The sequence below is a fragment of the Chiloscyllium plagiosum genome, chromosome 14 (assembly GCF_004010195.1).
Source record: "Chiloscyllium plagiosum isolate BGI_BamShark_2017 chromosome 14, ASM401019v2, whole genome shotgun sequence".
Lineage (NCBI taxonomy): Eukaryota > Metazoa > Chordata > Chondrichthyes > Orectolobiformes > Hemiscylliidae > Chiloscyllium > Chiloscyllium plagiosum.
In genome coordinates, this window is record NC_057723.1 from 29,503,988 (window position 1) to 29,525,855 (window position 21,868).

Below are 21,868 nucleotides of genomic sequence, written 5' to 3' on the forward strand. Positions count from 1 at the left end.
TATTCATTAATGGTGACCAAGTGGGCCACTTTCTCCTGGATGGTTTTGGGTAGGTTACAGGATCCTATCACTCAGCAATTTTAACAGCTTATTGGCCAGGAGAGCTCCATCAGTCTCTCTTCTGGATATCATAGGACATATCTCAATCTCTGCCACGCCATGCTCCCCCAACCTGCCAAAATGTCATAGCATATCCAGGTTATCTGGTACACCTGATCTTTGCTTGACAGCAATAAGTCAAGTAGAAAGTTGGTGTTGGAATGCTAATATGGCCCAGGTTTGAATACATGCCTGACCTTTCATAGAGTCCCAATGGGAAATTCAATGGTTTCTCCTGGCTTTTTGCATATGTCTAACCTAGCCTGTAAAAATTACAAAAGATTGCCTAATTTCATCCAGAATGACAGCTCTGCAGTCTTGAAAGGATTTTTCAGACACACATTTTCCATAGATCTAGTTTTGGAAGAATTTAATATCAACATTTCAGTGCAAGCATCCCTGATAGTCAAGCATCTCCTGTGGCACTTGTTGATTTAGTAGGTTCACAATTATCCAAATAGGTCTATTAATTCTTATGTTCTTATCCTTGAGGCTTCTCAGAATGAGTTTACAAGGTCAGTCATAATGAATGTGAAGCACTTTTGTGGCTCTGATGAATTGTCCAAAACCTTCAAGTTGAGCCTATACACCAAACTCATTTCACTTCAGATACTCAAACAAGAAGTGAGAGTTAGAAAGGGAAATTTTAATACTGTCCATCTAGGATTGATTCAATCTCAATTTCTCAGAAATGAAAGAACAATCTTTTGTTCCATCTCATTACCCTGTGCCTACAATCAAATAATGTTGATATTTAGTTGTTACAATTTATTCTTAAGCAATGTTTTTTTTTGTACTTTAGGAAACCTAATCCTGAACCAAAAAGGGAAAAAGAAAGTAAAAAGCCTACTATCAAAAAACCCCTCAATGCATTTATGCTATACATGAAAGAAATGAGGGCGAAAGTTGTAGCTGAGTGCACTCTGAAGGAGAGTGCAGCCATCAACCAAATCTTGGGTAGAAGAGTAAGTAAGAATATGTATCGCTGTCAGCTTTAAATAAATGAATATTTGATCCTTGTCATTTCTCACTTGAAGAGAATAGCTCATGCAAGTACACCTCCAGGATGCCAACAGTCCATAAGTCTTGCGATCAGATGCCACTCTTCATCTAGATTGAACATGGACAATTGAGTTTTGTGGTTTTGGTATATTCAGGGCTCAGAAAATGCCAATTGCACATCTTCCTATTTTTGCTTCCTCTATGCAAAGGATTTATGGTTCTGATACACAACCTTTTAGGCATTTGTCAATAGATCGCATTAGTTAAAGATAATTCAAAGGTAATCCCTATCTTGATTCACTACTACCAATTAGCTCCTTAAAACCCCCTCCCCTACTCTACCTTCATTTCCAACAATAGTGAAAATTTCCGTCATGCGCTTGACACTGATTTCACAGGAGTGGGGGTCAGTGATAATGGGAGGAATCCAATAGAAGGCAGTGAACTCAGTAAAGCGAGCTAGTGAAGGCCAATATCCAGCCAGACCAACTAGTGATCATTGGGTGACAGTGGACATCTGGTTATAGGAGGGTTCATCAGGGAATTATATGGAAAGATCAGATGAGGAGGAGGAAGACTGTAAACATGTCAGAGGTGGGCAAAAGTTCAGATTAGATCCTGATGACCTTCATTCCTTTTGACCTGTTCAAAGGCCCAGTTTAGTCTCAGGGGTAGATAAGAAAGCCACAGGATCTCAGTTGGAGAGGAGACTTGTGTTACTTCAAATATCCCTGCCTCACAATTCAATAATCCAGTTTCTACCAGATGGGACAGTTACAATTGAGGCCAAGGGCTAAGGATACTCAACTACCTCTGAGCCTATTTACTCCTTTCTGCTCGTCCAACTTGGCCAGCTAATCCCTTGTGGGACTCCAACCTGACACGGCCCGGAATCAGAGTCTTTCACTTTTTTCTTCTCTCTCTAAGCTCATTTTACCAATGAGACAGGCCACTTGATCCTTTGACTTCAATCCCACTAAACTATTAACCGTTGAACTCCCCTTCTTAACCTCTGTGTAAGGTGTCATTATATCTTGTCCTCTTCTCAGAAACTGTATCCTCTATCATTGGACCCTTCCTGTTTTGATGAACCATTCTGATGAAGAGTCACAGGGTTCTAAACATTAACTGCTTTCTTCCCACAGGTGGTGCCATACCTGCAGAGTTTCTCCAACAATTTCTGTTTTTGTTTGTATCTTTCTAACCAGGTTTCTGCTTTTTTTTATTTAATTCCATTCATGGCATTGGCTCACCTGTCTCTGCCAATGGCATCCTTCCATCTATGTAAGACCTGAAGCAAATCAAACCCTTTGAAGATGGGGCAGCTTTAGAATGACCCTTTATGATGAGACCAATCATTAGAAACAAATTCTGTAACAAGTGTCGCAGATGAGATGGTGATCAGGTTAGGTTTTCTGTTGGTTAATGTTTCCAGTGTTGGTATCTGTTGGCAAACCACAGTAGCCACTGATTATAATGAAGGTGTACTTTGGTCCACAAGTGATGTCATCATTTCCCTCTGTCATCAGCTAGTGTCCAAGTGTGACAATTGTCATTTAGGGGCTCCTTGTCATATGCTTGCGAGCATCCTTTAAGGAGAACTTTAGACTGTCCTACTGGTTTCCTGGCTCTAGCTACCTCACCATAAAGAAAATCTTTGGATCTGCGACCATCTTCCTTCCTGCGAACATGCTTGAGGCAGCAACATCATCTCTATTACTACGGTAACTCCCTTCTTATCTACAAACTCACCATGATCTTTTGTTCTTAGAGCTCAAAATTGCTGTGCACCTCCCCTTGCTTTTTCTGTTGCTTTTTCTATTGTCTCCTTCCTTGTTGTGCCATTATTTTTGTCTGATCACTCCTCTGTGCATTCCTTTTATATTAGAAGTACTATTAACATTTAGCTTCTATCACACCATAACACTGCAATGACCCAAACCAAATTCACAGGTGACCTTTGGTGTTTCTTAGGTTGTGATGAAGCATCCTTCCTCCATCTTTGTGTAACCTTTGATGTTGACCACGGTGTCTTTTTCATTGTCTGGTTCAGTGAGGCTGCCCTCATACATTTCATTTTTACCTCTCTGGTTGTAACCAATCTTCTCAGCTGCCACTTGGTGACATCATCTTTAGCTAAGAGATCAGCTTTTGAGTTCAACAAGAATCAATGTTTCATTATGAGGAGCAAAAAATGCAAATAGAGAGAAGCTCGTGTAGCACCCTCCATTGAGATCAGCTCAAACCAGTGATGAAAGTAGGACCTTCCTGGTCTCCATGGCTCAATCTCACATGGAACCATTATATACTAAACCATTAGGAGTATTCTTGCTGGAGTCACAAATGTTTCAATCGGGTTACGATTTTAGATTCATCCTGCAAACCTCATTCGAACAGATTTCAGAACAGAGAATTCATAAGTGCCTGTGGTTTCAGGATTCAGAAAGTACTAAGTGAAGAAATAAATTGCGAATTCTGTTCCACTTGCCTACTTGAGAGCTGGATGGCTGGCTTATAATGCAGAGTGACACCCACCGCATGGGTTCAATTCCTGCACTGACTGTGGTCACCATGAAGATTCCGCCTTTTCAGCCTCACCTTTCACATTGAGGCATGGTGACCCTCAAATTAAACTAACCACCAGTTGTTTCTCTTTGATGAGAAAGAGCAGCCTCTCTTCCTCTGGGACGACAGCAGTTTTCACTTTCCTACATGAGATTTATAGGAGCCTGGCTTTATCTGATTCAGTATTAGTGCGATTCATCTCAGGCATCATTACATTATCCGTGGGATGATTGTAGAGAATGGGCATGTTATTTCTGATGGCCTTTGAAGACAGCTCATTTTCCTTGAATAGCTAAAAATTCTGGGATCTGAATGCTACTGTGATAAGTCAAGGGGATAAAGAGGGGGCAAGATGGCCTTCCACAATGCAACTTCCATCTTAGCACCAGGGGAAATAATTTATAAATGGGATAATGGCCCTTCAGTGAAAATAAGACAGTTTGCTAAATCTTACATGGTTGTATTTTTATTTGTACAGTGGCATGCTCTCTCCCGTGAAGAACAGGCAAAGTACTATGAATTGGCAAGGAAAGAACGACAACTACACATGCAACTTTATCCAGGCTGGTCTGCCAGGGATAATTATGTAAGTTGACTTTTATAAACCAATTATTATTAATATTTAATAGTAGAAAGCAGCTGATTCTAATCAGACTGGACAGTGGAATTTTCTGGAATAGCACCATCTACATTTTCCCCAATTTTCTCCCCCTTTTCTCCTCCTCTGAAGGTGGTGACCCCACGGGTGTCGGGAGCCCTCAGTGCCTTACCAAGTGGCTATTCTTCACGTGAGGCAAGTCAGCAAGTTCAGCAGGTTATTTAACCATGGAGAGGACATCATTTCTAAGCTTGATCCTCTCTTCACCCATACACACTTTCTAACCAAAGTCAACTATCTAACAACTAAAAGCGTGAAATTGGCTGGTATTTTATCTCCTATCTTTTAAGGCACTGACGCTACTTGTACCAACCTTATCAGCAGGCACAGTATTCATATTGGTGATTGGCTGTAGATTGTTAGCTGGTTCTGCATTCGAGAAATTCAGGGCACATTTTGTTTGACAACTTCTGTGTACTGCATTGTTCCTTCCTCACAAAATTATTATTTATAGGATTTTCTGTAATCAGTATACTTTTCTGCCCTTTTCTTGCCTATAACCTACAACATAGTCCCCAGAGATGCCAGTATACCTCGGTCATAAAGCCAGTCTTCATGAGTGGAATTAGATAGGGAGTTTTGGCAAAGTATTTGATTGAAAAGGGCATCTAAGTCAAATTCATTTTTCACCCAGTGCACACACATGTGAATTTTCCATCCAAGTCATTAAACAGTGTTCAGCAGCAGAAACTCCGGCTAATATTCCCCTTCTTTAGCAAGGTATACTTAGCTCAGTAAAAACACCCTTTAATGGCTCAATTGAAGTCAGCAATGACCAGAGATCCAGTCTGGGGCATTCTGATCCATATCTTTGATTATTATGGAATGCAGTCAAACCCAGAGGTTTTCTCAGGGAGGTTTGTTAGTATTTCAAAGATCAAGTAACAAGTCACCTGTATTGATCTTATGTCTTGCAAAGTGAAGCCAAAATATGATTGGGAATGGCAGGGTAAAAGGAATGCAGTATGAAAACCTGAAAAGGGTTATTGGAAAGAATTACAGGAATAGATAATGAGTCATTATATTGCATGAAGATATCCAACAGCTTTCAGACAAACTATAGTGTAAGAAGGTCATTACTTTAGCATATCACTGACTGGAAGTAGGCAGGATTACTTGTAATTCCAATGATGTTTTCTCCATTCACATCTGACCTAAATGTATAGAATGCCTACAGTGTGGAAACAGGTCCTTCAGCTGAACAAGTCCACACCAACCCACCAAAACGTATCCCACTCAAATCCATTCCCCTACCTTTACCCCCGACTAATTCACCTAACCTTCACATCCCAGAGCACTATGGGCAATTTAGCATGGCCAATTCACCTAACCTGCACATCTTTGAACTGTGAGAGGAAACTGGAGCATCCAGAGGAAACCCAAGCAGACTCGGGGGAATGTGCAAACTCCACGCAAACAGTTGCCATAGGCTGGAATCAAATCCAGGTCCCTAGCACCGTGAAGTAGCAGTGCTAACCACTGAGCCATTGTGCCACCCCACAGCGTTAAATAAGCACAGAGATTGCAGTAAACGTTAGAGTAAATTTTAAGCATTTCTCATAGTATATGATACCATCTAAACCTCTCAATTCCGTTTCATTTCACACCAATTTGCAAATTGTTTGCTGAAATAGGCCAATTGGCCCATCAAGTCTGCCGCACTGTTCAGTAAGATTATGGATGATCACCAGTTTGTGTTCTGAATGCCACATTCCCATTTACCTTTAATCATCTTTGATTCCCCAGTGACTAGCAAGGACCTGTCTACCACTGTCTTAAAAATATTCATGGTTTCTGCTTCTTCAGCCTTCCAAAGTCACACAGTTCTCTCGGAGAACAAAAAAAGATCTCTGCCTTAAAAATGCACATTCTAACTTTTAAACAATAGTTCTGGACTTACCCACAAAAGGAAACATCCTTTCTCCATCTTTTCAAAACCATTGAGAATCTTATAACTTCAATCAAATCTCAATCATTCCAAGTATCAAAGGAAACCTACTATGAACCACCTTCAGTGTATTTATACCTTCCCTTAAGGACAGAGACCAAAACTGCACACAATACTATATTTGAGATGTGATCTAACCAATGCTTTGTATAGCTGAAGCATAATATCTTTCTTTTATGTTCAATTCCTCTTATAGTAAGGATAGCATCCCAACAACCTTCTTAATCAAAAAACCGAAGGTCTTGATCATTTGGCTCAATGTGCTGAGGAGTCATAGGATGGAGTTAATTTGGATAAATGCAAGGAATTGCATTTTTGTAAAACAAACAGGGGCAGGGCTTATATAATTAATTGTAGAGCCAAGGCAGTGTTGTAGAACTGTGAGACCTAGGGGTTCACGTACATAATTCTTTAAAATTGTGTAACAGGTTGACAGGGTGGTTAAGAAAGCATTTAGCGCACTTGCCGTCATTGCTCAGACCTTTGAGTTTAGATATTGGGACGTCAGTGCAAAGGTGAGGCCTCTACTAGGGTACTGTGTACAGTTCTGGGATTGGAGGGTTTGAGTTATAAAAATAGGCTGGATGGGCTGGGACATTATTTTTCACTGGAGACCTTAAAGAACTTTATAAAATCATGAGGGGCATAGATTAGGTGAATAGTAAGGGTGTTTACCCTCAGAGTGGGGGAAATTCAAAACTAGGGGACATATTTTTAAGATGGGAAGAGAAGCTTTAAAAAGGACAACTTTATTTGATTCAATTCCCTACAGTATGGAAACAGGCCATTTGGCACAATAAGTCCACAACAACTCTCTGAAGAGTAACCCACCCAGACCCATTCCCCTACCCTATATTTACCCCTGACTAATGCACCTAATACAATGGGCAATTTAGCATGGCCAATTCACCTGACCTGCACATCTTTGGATTATGGGAGGCAACCAGAGCACCCGGACAAAACCTGCACAGACACAGGGAGAATGTGCAAACACCACGCAGATAATCACCTGAGGCGGGAATCAAACCCAGGGACTCCCTCATGCTGTGAGGCAGCAATGCTAATCACTGAGCCACTGTGCCATCCCTGCCACACTGTTCTTGTGTAGAATGAACTGCCTGAGGAAGTGGTGGATGCAGATCTAGTTACAATATTTAAAAGATAAGTACATGAATCGGAAAGCTTTGGAGCGATACAGGCTAAACCTAGGGAAATGGGACTAGTTTAGTTTGGGAACATGGTTGGCATGGACTAGTTGGGTGAAAGGGTCTGTTTCCATGCTGTATGTCTCTATCAGAACTGTGGATGCTGGAAATCAGAAACAAAACCGAAATTGCTGGAAAATCTCAGCAGGCCTGGCAGCATCTATGTAAAGGAATCAGACCTAACATTTTAGGCCCAGTGACCCTTCTTCAGAAATGATGGTTGCTAGAAAAAAGTTGCTTTTAGGGGTGGGGGAGGGGATAATGAGTGGAGATAGAGCCAAACAGAGAGAAGAGCAGTTGGACAGACAAAGAAGTGGATAATGGTCAGCCTAAGAGAATGAATGGCTGCTAATGACTATTCGTGGCTAACAATTAGTCATGTGTAAGAGCAGACCATATGATAACAAAGCCTGGTGTGTGGGGGTTGAGGTAAGGGCATGGGAGAAGGTGCCCCAAGTCCTAACATTGTTGAACCTTCTTAATCACATGCTGTACTTGCATACTAACTTATTATGATACATACACTAGAACATGTAGATCCATCTGCACCTCAGAATTCTGCAATTAGTCTCTATTTAAATAATACATAATAATATTTAAGTAATAATTTTAATTCTTCTGACAAAGTCAACAAATTCACGTTTTCCCACTTTATACTCCATCTGGCAGATTTCTGCACTGCAACTATCTACGTGGGTCGACACCCTTGTTATATTATCTACACAATGTACTTTCCTACCTATCTTTGTGTCATCTGCAAATTTAGCTACCATGTCTTTGTTCCCCTCATCTAAGTCATTGAAATAATTCATAAAAAAAGTTGAGAATCTGGCTCAGAGACTGTCGGACTCCACTTGTTACATCCTGCCAATCTGAAAAAGACCCATTTATGCATGCTGTTTCTTTTCTGCCAACCAGCTTCTATCCAGGCCAATATGTCACCTCCTATAATATGAATTTCCATTTGCACAATAGCCCTTTAAGTGGCACCATAAATAGCCTTCAATAACTATCAGGCAATCACAAATCTTACTAAATTTGTTCAAATTTAGGGCTACGGGGAGAATGCGGGTCAGTGGAGTTGAAATGCCCTTCAGCCATGATTGAATGGCGGAGTGGACTCGATGGGCCGAATGGCCTTACTTCCGCTCCTATGTCTTATGGTCTTAAAACAAAGCAAGAACAATCTTTTTAAAGGCAATCTGTACCAGGAACATTGAGTGTGCTGATAGTACTACACATCACAGCTCTTACGAAAAGGGATATCACAAAAACAGTATGTAAGATAGAATGCTTGATCCCTATATCTCTGTTGAACTAACTGATAGCAGTCAGAATGCTGCAGTAGTCAGTCACACTTCCAAGATAGGAGGAGAAAATCAGTCTGTTCACCCACTCTGGATTGCATCCACGGATCCCTGTTGAAGGTGTATGCATGTGTAGGTATTTGTGTATGCATGTGAGCATAGATGTATGTATGTACACATGTGCAGACAGTTGATATTGACAAGATTGAGCCCATGGTCCATTCTACTTTACTAGCCTGACATCACGGTAGACACATGACTAACTGATACTTGATTAAGATCCGATAGAGATATATACAATGAAAGATTTAATGAGTTCAGGACATAAAGGCACAGAAGGGGAAATTTTAGCAAACAAAATCAAATTTAAAAATTTGGAATAAGCAATGCCTAAAATCAGTTGCAATAGAATATTCTTGGGAAGTCTAGACAATGTCGTAAACCACAGTGGGAAAGCTTCTATACCACACATGAATGTCCAATCTGGAATTAAACTTTTAGTTTCCCAGTCTCAAAATTAACACCCACTAACCCAATTCTTTATGTGTCTCCAAATAGACATGGCTAGTGCTAAATTCCAACACACACACATCCATGGGAGTAAATACATTCCAAAAAGCAGAAAGCTTAATTCTGTAATCACAATCCACTGATAGGAAATCTGATACAGGAAACTAACAAAATTTTCTGTTCAGTCATCAAAAAAGCCATCTTCAATGTTGATCTTTTTTAAAAATATAATATCGGAAAATGGGAACTTGTAAGTTATCAGCTTTTAGTTTGAATTCATAGACATTTCTTGTACTGTAAAGCACCACATTTTATTTAGAAGGAATGGTCTGATAGAATAAAGATCAAACACTTGCATCTGTTTGTTCTTTTTAAATGGAAACTGGCAAGTAGCCTGCCTCCTTCCCCTTCCATGCTACTAGCTAATGGGAATTATTGTATTGCCTTTGCAAATTTTTTCAGGCTTCTGATGTTTCGTTCCTAGACTTTTCTTTGTGCTGATGCTCCTGGCATCTGGTGAGACCTGAGTGCGAAACTGGAATCTAGGTTATATTTCCTGGTCCTTACATCAGAAAGGAAGTACAGTGGGTCCCACACTAACAAAGCACACTATAGTGACGAAATGTTCCGCCTTCGGAGAAACCACAAAGAGCTCATGTTAAAATTTCAAAGGTTAGCTAGAAATGCCAAAAGACCAAAGACCATATTCCTCACTTGCACAGTCAGCTTTTCTTTAAAAAAACATATTTTGCTTCTTTCAACGTTATATTAAAGTTCCTCTCCCCGTCAACTGCACCATTTCTGTCTGAGAGAGGGGCAGGCAGTTCATAAGATTGTACCATTTCAGTTGGAAGTTAAGAGGTGTACAAGAGTGCCATGGGTGATATGACCTTTCATCTTCCCTTCCTTTTTTAGAGAAAGCCTTTTGCTGCCCAGAACTTCCATATGTACATCTACGGACTAACCATATTTCAATGCTTAATTTTCCTTAATGTTTTGATGAATAAATATGCTTCACATAAAATAAAGGATAATTTTTATTTTCTTTGTTCTCTTTGAATACTCACATCAATGTTTTAAAATTAATGTTATTATTCTTTAGTATATGGTCCCTCATTTTGCTTTATAACGTATAAGCTCTGCCTCAGGCAACTGACTATGTGGAGTTTGCACATTCTCCCCGTGTCTGCGTGGATTTCCTCTGGGTGCTCCAGTTTCCTCCCACAGTCCAAAAATGTGCAGGTTAGGTGAATTGGCCATGCTAAATTGCCCGTAGTGTTAGGTGAAGGGGTAAATGTAGGGGAATTTGTTGCGCTTTGGCAGGTCGGTGTGGACTTGTTGGGCAGAAGGGTCTGTTTCCACACTGTAAGTAATCTAATCTAAACTAGATAGAGTAACAGGCACATTACTGAATCTATCATAAGCTTTCCTAGGGAGAATCTCAAGGCTGCAGAGTGGACAGTTCAGGAGGATTCGAATCCAGGTCAGGAAAGTCTAAGCTTTCCTTGATGCTCTGGAGTACTCCTACAAAATGAGAGCCTTGCCATTAATAAAAACAATAAGCAGTTTTTAAGAATGCCCAAAAGACTAGAAATGTTTAGTATCTTGTGTCTTCGATAAATAGACTTGATTATGTTGGAAATTATTTATTGTAGGGTAAAAAGAAAAGAAGGAAAAGAGAAAAACAGCAAGACTCTGATCCAGGTATGGAGATTTTTCATGTCATAACATGTGTTTGTTGTTCACCTATGACTGTGCATCTCATTCAACCGCAACATGAAATCATGGGATGAACCGCAGTATGCAGTATTACCAAGCTATTGTATTAAGGATATTTCTTAAACTTTCATTTTATCAAACAAGTCAACCATTTCACTAATGTTTAAAGCCTTCATTAAAATAGCAGCCTGTAGAATTTCAGACCAATTTGCTAATGCATACCATAACTACACTACAGTAGACATAAAATGCATTTGCAGTAACATGCAGCAAATAGGAGTTTTCTACGGGTCCATCCAGTGCTAAAGAAGGGCAAGTATATTCTGAAATTATAAATCACTGAAGTTCATTTGAACTATTTGCCTATATTTTGAACCCATAAAAATGTGACAGACTTGAAATAAACTCCAAAGTGTTTGGGTTCTTTGTAAGATAATCATTACATGGTTTACATAGGAAGCTTTATTTTAAGGTTTTAACTTCTTGTGATCATTCTAGCAAGAATTGAAAGATGCATATGTCACTGTGTCAAAGGACAGTGGCTGCTCGGATCTGAGAGTGAGAAAGAGAATTGGTTATCACTATGTTGTAGCATCAACCCCTGCATTGATTTATTACAGAACTTTTGCTAGGGCACTCTGTGCTTTTGAAGGAGGCAGAGGGGAGCACAGAGAGAAACCTGAATGAAGAGGATTTCACATCTTATTGAAGCTCACCTTTCAAAAATGGAAGGGGATTCAGCTGAGCTTAATTGCATCCGTACAGTCTTTACCACTTAATTTTCACTCTATGTTCTACCCAAGGAAAAGTGAAAATCCGACTCGCCCAGCCCCATAAATATCTGGATAACTTTTCTTCCTGTTTGAAAATGCAAATAAGCCAGAAGGGCTGTGTATCATCTCCATCATGATAAAACATTTCAAGATGATTTAAGTTTTTCGGTGGTGCATCTTTGACAAAAGGGCTCATCATGAATGTTCACTTAACTTGTCCTTTAACACAGAAATATTCAGTGTCTTTGTATTTGATTACTATATACCCTAAGGACTAAATTTGAGTGTCTTCTATAATTCCCTGTTTTAGAATATTTTAGATTTATTTGGTATATGTAACTTGAGAGGATGCCATTTACAAACAGTTTTATTTGTTGGTCAGTGAGGGGCGTGGTGGGAGTAATCTTCTGAAAATTATAAGCAGAGCTTGTTCAGAAATCCTGTGGGTTCTTTCATGAACAGTAAAAGTATTACAATGTACCTTGAAACAAACTTTTCAGACAGAAAACCAAAATTGAAAAAGAGACTCTGCCTCTAAAATGAAAGAAGAAAGCTTTAAAAAGCACCTATGGTGCTGACACTTCTCACAATGTTAAACCTTGCACAGGCGAACACAGGATGAACAGTCCCACAGTTAGAGACAGGCACACACAAACAAACAGGCATAACACAAACTGCAAACAGTCAACCATGCAATACGCACAAAGAAGCAGTAGTAGACACGCCAACGTTAAGGGCATTTAAATGGTAATTGGATAAACATATGGATGAGAATGGAATAGTGTAGGTTGGATGGGCTTCAGATTGGCTTCACAAGTCAGTGCAACATCGAGGGCCGAAGGGCCTGTACTGCGCTGTAATGTTTTAAGTTCTGTGTTCTGTGTGTGGAAGGAGGACTTTAACCTTTTGATCCAACACAGTCAGTTAGGGTGGGTGTTAGCTGATGAAAGGGAGACCCCCGGTAGGGTGTAAGAAACTCGGACATTGCAGCTCCCCTTCACCCTTGCATGTGATATCACTGATGGGTTTGTGAGTTGGATTTCAGCCATAGCTCCCAGTCAGATGAGAAATACAGGACCAGATAAATCAGAGCTCGGATTGATGGGGGATAGTGGGAGGTTTCTGTCCACATGGGATGGAAGAGGGAAGGTGAGAGACCTAATGGAGATTGTGAGACAGACTCCTCAGTAAGGTTCCAGGAGCAGGTTCAGAAGGTTAGGTGGGGTGTAGGTTCAGATCGCAAATGTTTTATGATGCAGGTATGCTATATCAAGTGGTAAGGAAAAAGGTGCTACCTCCTTGATCCAGCGAACTTTCTCTCCCTGTGGCAGCTGGATTTCCCAAGGGTCAGGAACCCAGCAGAGCAGAGTTAGTTTCAATATGAAACATAAAAATGAGGCACATAGCTTCAGCAACCCAAGGACGCCTACTTTTTGAAATGAATATATCCCCATGGATTCATGAACAAGAATATTTACAGCCAAAGGGTCGCTAAAGCACAAGTATACACATACAGGCAAGTCCACAGAAAATGGAAGGAACAGGGACAAATAATAGCAAATACACACTGTTAGAAAGAAAAATCAATCCTGCTGTTAAGCCTCTCTCCAAAAATGAAGGAAGGTCTTCATGATGAAAATACTCTCATCAATAAAAAGCAAGCATCACTCACATATTTAATTCGGACTTTTAAGATAATATTACCCAGTTCTCCGAAATCATTGATCGAACTTTGATGGCCAGGATTTGATGAATATAGAAAATGACACTTCAAAAAGAAGCAAGGTTGTTGCTCGGCTTCTTTGGTATTTGTGGTTTGGCTCATATTGCTATTTTATTTTGTTTTTAGTCTTACTAAACATTTCCATTTATAGAATTAGGCTGCATGTGCAATTTTTCCAGTTAGAATGAACTGCATGCGCAAGCTGTTCTTTCCTTCAGAGATGGTTTAAAACATGAAAAATCCTAACAAGGTGGCCATGTAGTCTGAAGTACATATAATTACGATAAAATAGGAAAAGAAAAGGTGTACAGGAAGATTTTAAAAACACTGTCACTGTTCTTCCAAGTATACCACAGACAATTCTGCAGCTGTCATTTTGAATGGGTTTCAGGGAATACCTTAAAAATAAGGCTCTCCCATTTAAGGTGAAGAGGATTCTTTTTCTCTCAGACAATCATTAGTCTTTGGAAATTCTTTTCCACAGTGGAGGCTAGTCATCGAGTATATTCAAGGCTGAGTCAGACAATTCTTTTAATGACGAGGGAGTGTTGTTATAAAGAGCAGGCAGGAAAGTGGATTTAAGGACACAGTCAGATCAGACTTGACCTTGTTGAATGGTGAAGCAGGTTAACGGAGTCGAATGGCCTATTCTTCTGCTTACTTATGATTTTATCAACCACTAATAGAATTAATGAGAAATCAGAATGTCACGGGTGTTAGAAGGATTGGTAAAGCGTTAATATTGTCAGCGGGCTACATTCACATTTTGAATAATGAAAGACATTACTTTTTTTCTGGAAGAATCCGTTTACAAGAAATAGAACTCAATTTTGTTAGCATTACTTCTTCATTCCAATTTTGCCCTTTTGTCAAAAAATGACATTACATTACATCTCACTCAAGTGGCAGTTCTTTATGTTAACCTGCTTTGTTTCAGATCATACGAACATGTGTATCTCAGTCTGACCACTCCCTGTCTGATGTTCAAATCTATTTATTTTCCAAGAAGCAATTAATCTAGACAGTGCAGCCAAGTTTATTCCTTTCATTCATTGCCCAACAAGTTGTACCACTCTTCCTGCCCAAGATTGGCAAGCTAGCTATCAAACCTGAGATATTCCTACATTGTATGAGTCAGTGCCTGCCAGACATTTACACACTGAAGCACCAAGACACATATCGATAGAACAATTTCTCATGACAGTCGGGAGGTGGCCAGCTTTGAAGGGTTAGTTTCAGCTTTGAGTGATTTCCTTCATTCTAGCAAAACTCTGCTTTATCTGAATACTGTAGCATCCTCTCTGCAAACATGGAGGTTTTTTGCTTTCCTCTTTTTTTTAATATTAATTTCATAACACCTTTTGTGTTTGTTTAATTCAGCATCTTTATATGTAGTAAAAAGCACATGCACTCTGCTTAATAAGTAAAATGTTTGCCTTACTAAAACAACCTTCAAATTGACTCTGTTGTGTCAAATAACTTTGTTCAATTATTGTAACAGTTGCTATAACATCTATTGCTTTTCTTTGCTTTTTTTTCTATCATTTTTCATGCCTTCCTTGCCCATCCTTGCCACATGTTCTGCTTTTTTTTTGTTTCTTTTTGTTTTATTTGTTCAGATCCAAGCTCTCCTAAGAAATGCCGGGCACGCTTTGGCCTTGACCAACGGACAGACTGGTGCGGCCCTTGCAGGTGTGTATTTTGTTGCCTAACACTCTGCTTTAGCCATTCTTCTTGCCAGGTGCCTCTTCTTTCAGATTTGCAAGACCTGCAGATAAAGCACAGCCGATATCAAATCGAATGCAAATATTTCAGAGGCAGTATTACATTGTGTTGGGCACAATGATAAGCTCACCTGTCTTTTAACTTTGCTGTACCACTTCAAGGCATTTTAAGCAAATTACATTCAAGACAGACGAGCTAAGAACCACAATACCACAGAACTCTGCCACCATCTTGATTTTGTGGCCATACTATTGTATATTATTTCAATTCACCTTTCAAAAAATGTTGTGCCAGGTACCTTCTTTAGGGCAGAGTCTCTTGTTCAAACAAATTAATAGTTTTGAGAAACAGTCTAAAAGGGCCTGCAACATATGAAAAAGCAATGCAATCTCTTTGAAGCCCATATTCTCTCTCCTGGTTGAATATTCTGTGTGGAGCTGCGGTTGCTTCTCTGGCTGACCTGGATTGCATACTAACTCCATTTCTTTTAAAAATTGTGTTCCTCTATTGTTGTTTTTGTTTACTTCACACTAACAGATTCAAACACCGCAATGATGTGTCGCCCATTGTTCGAACTTGATCTGCAATAGATGCGGTGCCTCCTCTGCAGGTACCCATAATTACTCTATCTTTAACGGGCTTGACATTTTTTTATAATAACAATTTTTTGACAAAACTTCTCTTACCTGTTCTGTAGAGGCTTCATCGAAGAAGGTCACCTTTATGGAGACAGCATTTGGCACACAATTTTCTTGTTTAAGTGGGAGAAGTGATGTAAGTTAGAAGAGATCCATCCATGTCAATTCCATCATGGTGACATTGTGCTCAAATGCTAACTCGATATTGATAACAAATTAGGTCACAGGACCTATTCTTGCAAACAAGTAGGAAAGAAAAGGGTTTGCCAAAGAAGTTCTCATGATGATGACCTTCCTTCAATGTAATTGTTCACAGTCTCACCATGGACTCAGATGGCACTGTTTAGGAGTGGTGTGAAGATGGAAGGGAAAATGGACCATTTTAAATAAATTAACAAATTTATAGGACTAGATCTAGAAGGTAGGAGCTTAACACGTGAGGAATGTATTTAACACCCATTTAAAAAAAACCTGTTCATATAAATACAATTCTCTCTTCACGGAAATCTACTGGAGCTTCAGTAAAATAGGAAAAGCAATTGCGTTTTTTTGTGGAAGGATAGCATGCTATTCATCGTATTCATTCTTTTCATCTCAGGTAGCAATGGCACCTTTCTGCTCTTTCATTTCCATTCCAGGAGAAACATTTTATGTTAAGTAGTCAGGCATTGTTACTGCTCTCCTTATGATATGACAGTTAAAAATATATTCAACAGCTGTGTAACTGTCTAGGTGTCTATGAATGATTATTGTCAGGTTTTTTCTGGTTAAGTTTAAGTGAGTAGGGAACATCACACATTATGTGCTGCAAACCTTTGCTGACTCCAGAGGCATGTTTTGGTGCGCAAATAAAAAACCTTGTGTTTTTTGGGATGAAATCCAATTTTCCTTCAGATTCAAGACTCCACACCATTTTCCTTGGCATTTTCTGCAAATCAGAAATGCTTAGTGTGCAAAACACACACGTGTTCCTCCCAAGCAGTCTCCACCTAGGTCAGGTTTCCCCTTATAAATGGAGAACAAAAATTGGATTTCCTCATGCACAGAATGATCTTCAGCAAGCGTTAGGTCTTGAAAGTCTATTAATAGCACAACAGATTTGACAGTTTGTGATGAAAATGGTAAGACTGGGGAAGAGTCTGGACATTCTAAAAGGTAAGTGTAAAAGTTTTAGACACTTTCAAATGTCACTATAAGGTGCTGTATTGTAAATGAGTTGTAATGCAGAGATACATTGTCAGAGTGTGTCGTACAAAGGTAAATTTACCCTTACCTTGAACACTATTGTGCAATTGTTTACATGGATTATAGTGAGTTTCCAATTGAGATAGTGCCATAATATAAAACTTTTTAAAAAATATCCTTTGCTATCAAGCTTTTATGATCTGATTTGATTGGACTGTTCTGGCTGTTTTAAAAAATATGCCTGTTTATGAAGGTAGGAAACAAAAGGTTTAAAACTGCTCTCTTCCATTGATGGCACAGGGGAATCCGAGGAGGCACAAGGTGGTATGAAGTTTGTGAGCAGATTAGGAGAATGTGAGGTGGTGCAAGAAATTTTGAGATGGTATGGATTGACATGGGTGAATTGAGTGAGATTTAGGGGTCTCTGTATAATGCTGGGAGCAGTGCTGCTAGGTTGATGTGCTGCTACAGCACTCCTTTGCATTCACATTGTAAAGCATTGTACTTTTGCTCACAATATGCACTTCACATCCAACCCCTGGGTGAAAGAGACATGGATTAATTGAGCGTTGAACTATGAAGATGCACCGGTTGGATTTTCTCAAGCTCAGATGAAAATTTAGCCCTAAATTTCCACAACATCAATGATCATTTGCGATGACTGTGGTACAATGTGTGGCCACATACATGTCCAGCCTTTTAAAGCCTGTTCTACTATTGAATTGAAACCTGACTTCTCTGTGCATTAATTATATTTATCTTTTAATCTTAGGCTAACATAGTTTGGGAGAAGAAAATTCCATATTTTCTCTAACTTTGGTGAAAAATTATTCCCTGATTTCAATGATCAAGTCTCCTCTGCTGGCCAGGGAAGAGAATTCTACTATCAGTTGACCCTCTGAGAGAAACAAAACACCTTATCTCCTTATCTCAGTCTTAAATGGGAAACCCTTGAATTTCTCCCCCACCTGTCTAGACTCCCTGAAAAGGGGAAAAAAGCCATCTCAGCATCCAACTTGCCAAGTTTCCTCAGGATCTTATATATTTCTTCATAACTTCCTTCATAAGATAACCTCTTCATTCCAGCAATCTACTCAGAACTGCTTCTATTGCAATTACATTCTTTCTTAGGCGGGGAGACCAAAACTTTACACAATATTTAATGCAATCTCACCAAAGCACTACACAGCTGCAGCAAAGTCTCCCTATTTTAATACTGTATTCCCCTTACAGTAAATAGCAAAATTCCATTTGCCTTCCTAATCAGTAGCAATATCTGCATAGTAACTTTATGATTCATATACCAGGACACCCAGATAACTCTGTACATTGAGTTCGAAAGCATCTCTCTATTCAAATGTACGTATGTAACTTTTCCAGCTGTCAAAGTGGATAATTGCACATTTTCTCTTATACTGTTTCTGCCAAACCTTTGCCCACTCAATTAGCCTATCTAAATCCCTTAGTAGACCTTTTTATGTACTGTTGACATGTTATTTTCCTATCTATCTTTATTGTCATCAACAAATTTACATTCAGTCCCTTCAACCAAGATATTGATGTAGATTGTAAGTAGTTGAGGCTCCATCATTAATGCCTGTGGTATTCCTCTGGTAGCACAGAAACATAGAAAAATAGAAAAGGGGTAGGCTATTCAGCCCTTCGAGCTTGTTCTGTCATTCAATATGATCATGGCTGATCATAAATCTCTAATGCTGAATGAATTGTATCCTGTTAAAGAAAGCCAGGTAGGAAAACACGGATGCTCTGAGGATCATTTTCCAATCCTCACTCAATGCAGGTAAGGCACCAGAAGATTGGAGGTCTGCAAACATTGTACCCCATGCAGAGAGGATGCAAATGATAGGTCATATGATTATAGGCTATATGATATAGGTCTGTCTACCTTACCTATGGTAAGGTAAGAGAATCAATATTAATAGGATCAACTCTTTCTTGAAAAGGCATGGATTAATCAGGGTTTGTCAGCATGGTTTTGTTAAATGAGGTTTGCATCATACTAATTTGCAGTGTTTGAGGCAGGAACAAGAAGGATTGATAAAGGTATTGCAGTGGACTTTGCATGAATTTTAATAAGATATTTGATAGGGTGCCGCATAGCATACTGGTCAGAAAAAATAAAGCCCATTGGATACAGGAGCATATGGGTGGTTGGGTTTAAAATTAGCTACGTGACAGGAAATAAAAGGGTAATGGTCAACCTACACTTTTGTGAAATGAAAATGGTTCCCATAGGTGTTCCACAGCACTTGGCATTTTGTCCCTACTGTTACTGGTGTATATTAATTACACAGATCCAAATGTGGGAGGCAAGATTGGGAAATCCCCAGTCTTCACATTGGAAAAGAGCAATGTTAGTGAGAATACTGAGATACAGGCTACTAAATTAGATGGGATTGTGGTGGACAAAGAGGAGGTTTTAGCGATTTTGGAAGATCTGAAAATAGATAAGACCCCTGGGCCAGATAGGATTTATCCTGGGATTCTCTGGGAAACCAGGGAGGAGATTGCAGAGCCTTTGGTTTTGATTTTTATGTCATCATTGCTGACAGGAGTAGTGCCAGAAGACTGAAGGGTAGCAAATGTTGTTCCTTGTTCAAAAAGGGGAGTCGGGACAACCCTGGTAATTATAGGCCAGTGAGCCTCACTTCGGTTGTGGGTAAGGTATTGGAAAGGGTTATAAGAGATAGAATTTGTAATCATCTGGAAAGGAATCATTTGATTAGGGATAGTCAACACAGTTTTATGAGGGGTAGGTTGTGCCTAACTAACCTTATTGAGTTCTTCAAGAAGGTAACAAAACAGATGTTACCTGTAAAGCGGTTGATGTGGTCTATATGAACTTTAATAAGGCATTTCATAAGGTCCACACAGTAGGCTATTCCACAAAAAACGGAGTTTTGGGATTGAAGGTGATTTAGTGGTTTGGATCAGAAATTGGCTAGCTGAAATAAGACAGAAGTTGGTAGTTGATGGGAAATGTTCATCCTAGAGCTCCGTTACCAGTGGTGTGCTGCAAGGATCTGTTTTGGGGCCATTGCTGTTTGTCATTTTTATAAATGATCTGGATGTGGGCGTAGAAGGATGGGTTAGTAAATTTGCGGATGATATTAAGGTAGGCAGAATTGTGGATAGTGCCAAAGGATGTTGTGGGTTATAGAGGGCCATAGATAAGATGCAGAGCTGGGCTGAGAAGTGGTAGATATAGTTTAATGCGGAAAAGTGTGAGGTAGTTCACTTTGGTAGAAGTAACAGGAATGCAGAGTACTGGGCTAATGGTAAAATTCTTGGCAGTGTAGTTGAATAGAGAGATCTCGGTATCTAGTTGCCACCCACATTGCTGGGTTGTTAAGAAGGCATTAGGTGTGTTGCCATTTATTGGTAGGAGGATTGAGTTTTGGAGCACGAGATCATGCTTCAGCTGTACAAGACACTGGTAAGGCCGCACCTGGAGTATTGTGTACAGTTCTCGTCACCACATTACAGGAAGCATGTGGAAGCTTTCGAAAGGTTCAGAGGTGATTTATTAGGAAATTGCCTGGTATGGAAGGAAGGTCTTACGAGGAAAGGCTGAGGGAACTGAAGCTGTTTTCACTGGAGAGAAGAAGGTTGAAAGGTGACTTAATCGAGACGTATAAGATAATCAGAGGGTTAGATAGGATGGACGGTGAGAGCCTTTTTCCTCAGACGGTGAAGGCTAACACAAGGGGATATAGCTTTAAATTGTGGGGTGATAGATTTAGGACAGATATCAGGGGTAGCTTCTTTATACAGAGAATAGTAGGGGCATGGAACGGCCTGCCTGCAACAGTAGTAGACTCGCCGATGTTAAAGGCATTTAAATGGGCATTAGACATAGATGTGGATAATAATGGAACGGTGTAGGTTAGATGGGCATCAGATTAATATCACAGGTTGGTGCGACATCAAGGGCCGGACAGCCTGTACTGCACTGTAACGTTCTATGTTCTATGACACAAAATTAGTCAGTTAGTTGATGGTGAAGAGGATGACTGCTAGTTACATGATGAGATCGTGTTGATTGAATGAGTGGAACAGTGGTAAATGGATTTCAATCTGGAGAAGTACAAGGTTTATGCATGTGGGGAAAAGCAAACAAAGCAAAAGAATACACAATAAACAGGAGGATATTAAGAGGGTTAGAGGGGGGTGAGAAATCTTGAAGTGCACATCCACAGGTCTCTGAAGGTAGCAGATAGGTAAATAAAGGTCATTAAATGAGCATATGGGATTCTTTCCTTCATTAGATAAAGTATTGAATACAAAAGATGTAATGCTGGAACTATATAAGATACTGGTTAAGCCATGGCTGAAAATTTGTGTACAATTCTGGTCATCACAATACAGGAAGGACATAATTGCTCTAGAGACACAACGGAGGACATTTACAGGAAAGTTACCAACGTTTAAAACTTGCAGTGTTGAGGAACGATTGGAGAGGCTGGGGTAGCTTTCCTTAGAACAGTGGAGGCGGAAGAGTGACCTAATTGAGATGTACAAATGAGGGGCTTGCGTAAGATAGATGGGGAAGACTAGTTTTTCCTAGTAGCAAGGTACATTACCAGGGGGCACTGATTTAAAATTATTAGTTGAAGAATTAGAGGAGGTGTGAAGGAAAAGCTTTTTCACCCAGAAGGTGGTTGGTGTCTGGAATTCAGTGCCCAGTTTGGCAGTAAAAGTGAAAACCTGTAGCTCATTTAAAAGGAACCAAATCTGCACCCCACAACATCACCCCAACCCCACCTCAAGGACTTCCCCTCACTCCCAGG

General features: G+C 39.7%; 1 protein-coding gene across 7 annotated transcripts in view; it reads left to right on the forward strand.

The window, feature by feature from the left end:
* tcf7 (transcription factor 7) overlaps positions 1 to 21,868 on the forward strand; it is a 225,435-nt gene that overhangs the window by 191,193 nt on the left and 12,374 nt on the right. The window contains exons 8-13 of one of the 7 annotated variants that reach the window (XM_043703434.1): positions 902 to 1,064; positions 4,145 to 4,252; positions 4,397 to 4,459; positions 10,950 to 10,998; positions 15,129 to 15,201; positions 15,772 to 15,844. In XM_043703434.1, the coding sequence (XP_043559369.1) occupies positions 902 to 1,064; positions 4,145 to 4,252; positions 4,397 to 4,459; positions 10,950 to 10,998; positions 15,129 to 15,201; positions 15,772 to 15,814 (499 nt within the window). In that variant the 3' untranslated portion in view covers positions 15,815 to 15,844. Of the gene's footprint in view, positions 1 to 901; positions 1,065 to 4,144; positions 4,253 to 4,396; positions 4,460 to 10,949; positions 10,999 to 15,128; positions 15,202 to 15,771; positions 15,846 to 21,868 lie in introns of those variants that run through there. The other 6 variants (XM_043703431.1, XM_043703436.1, XM_043703437.1 and 3 more) reach the window with 6 other exon arrangements.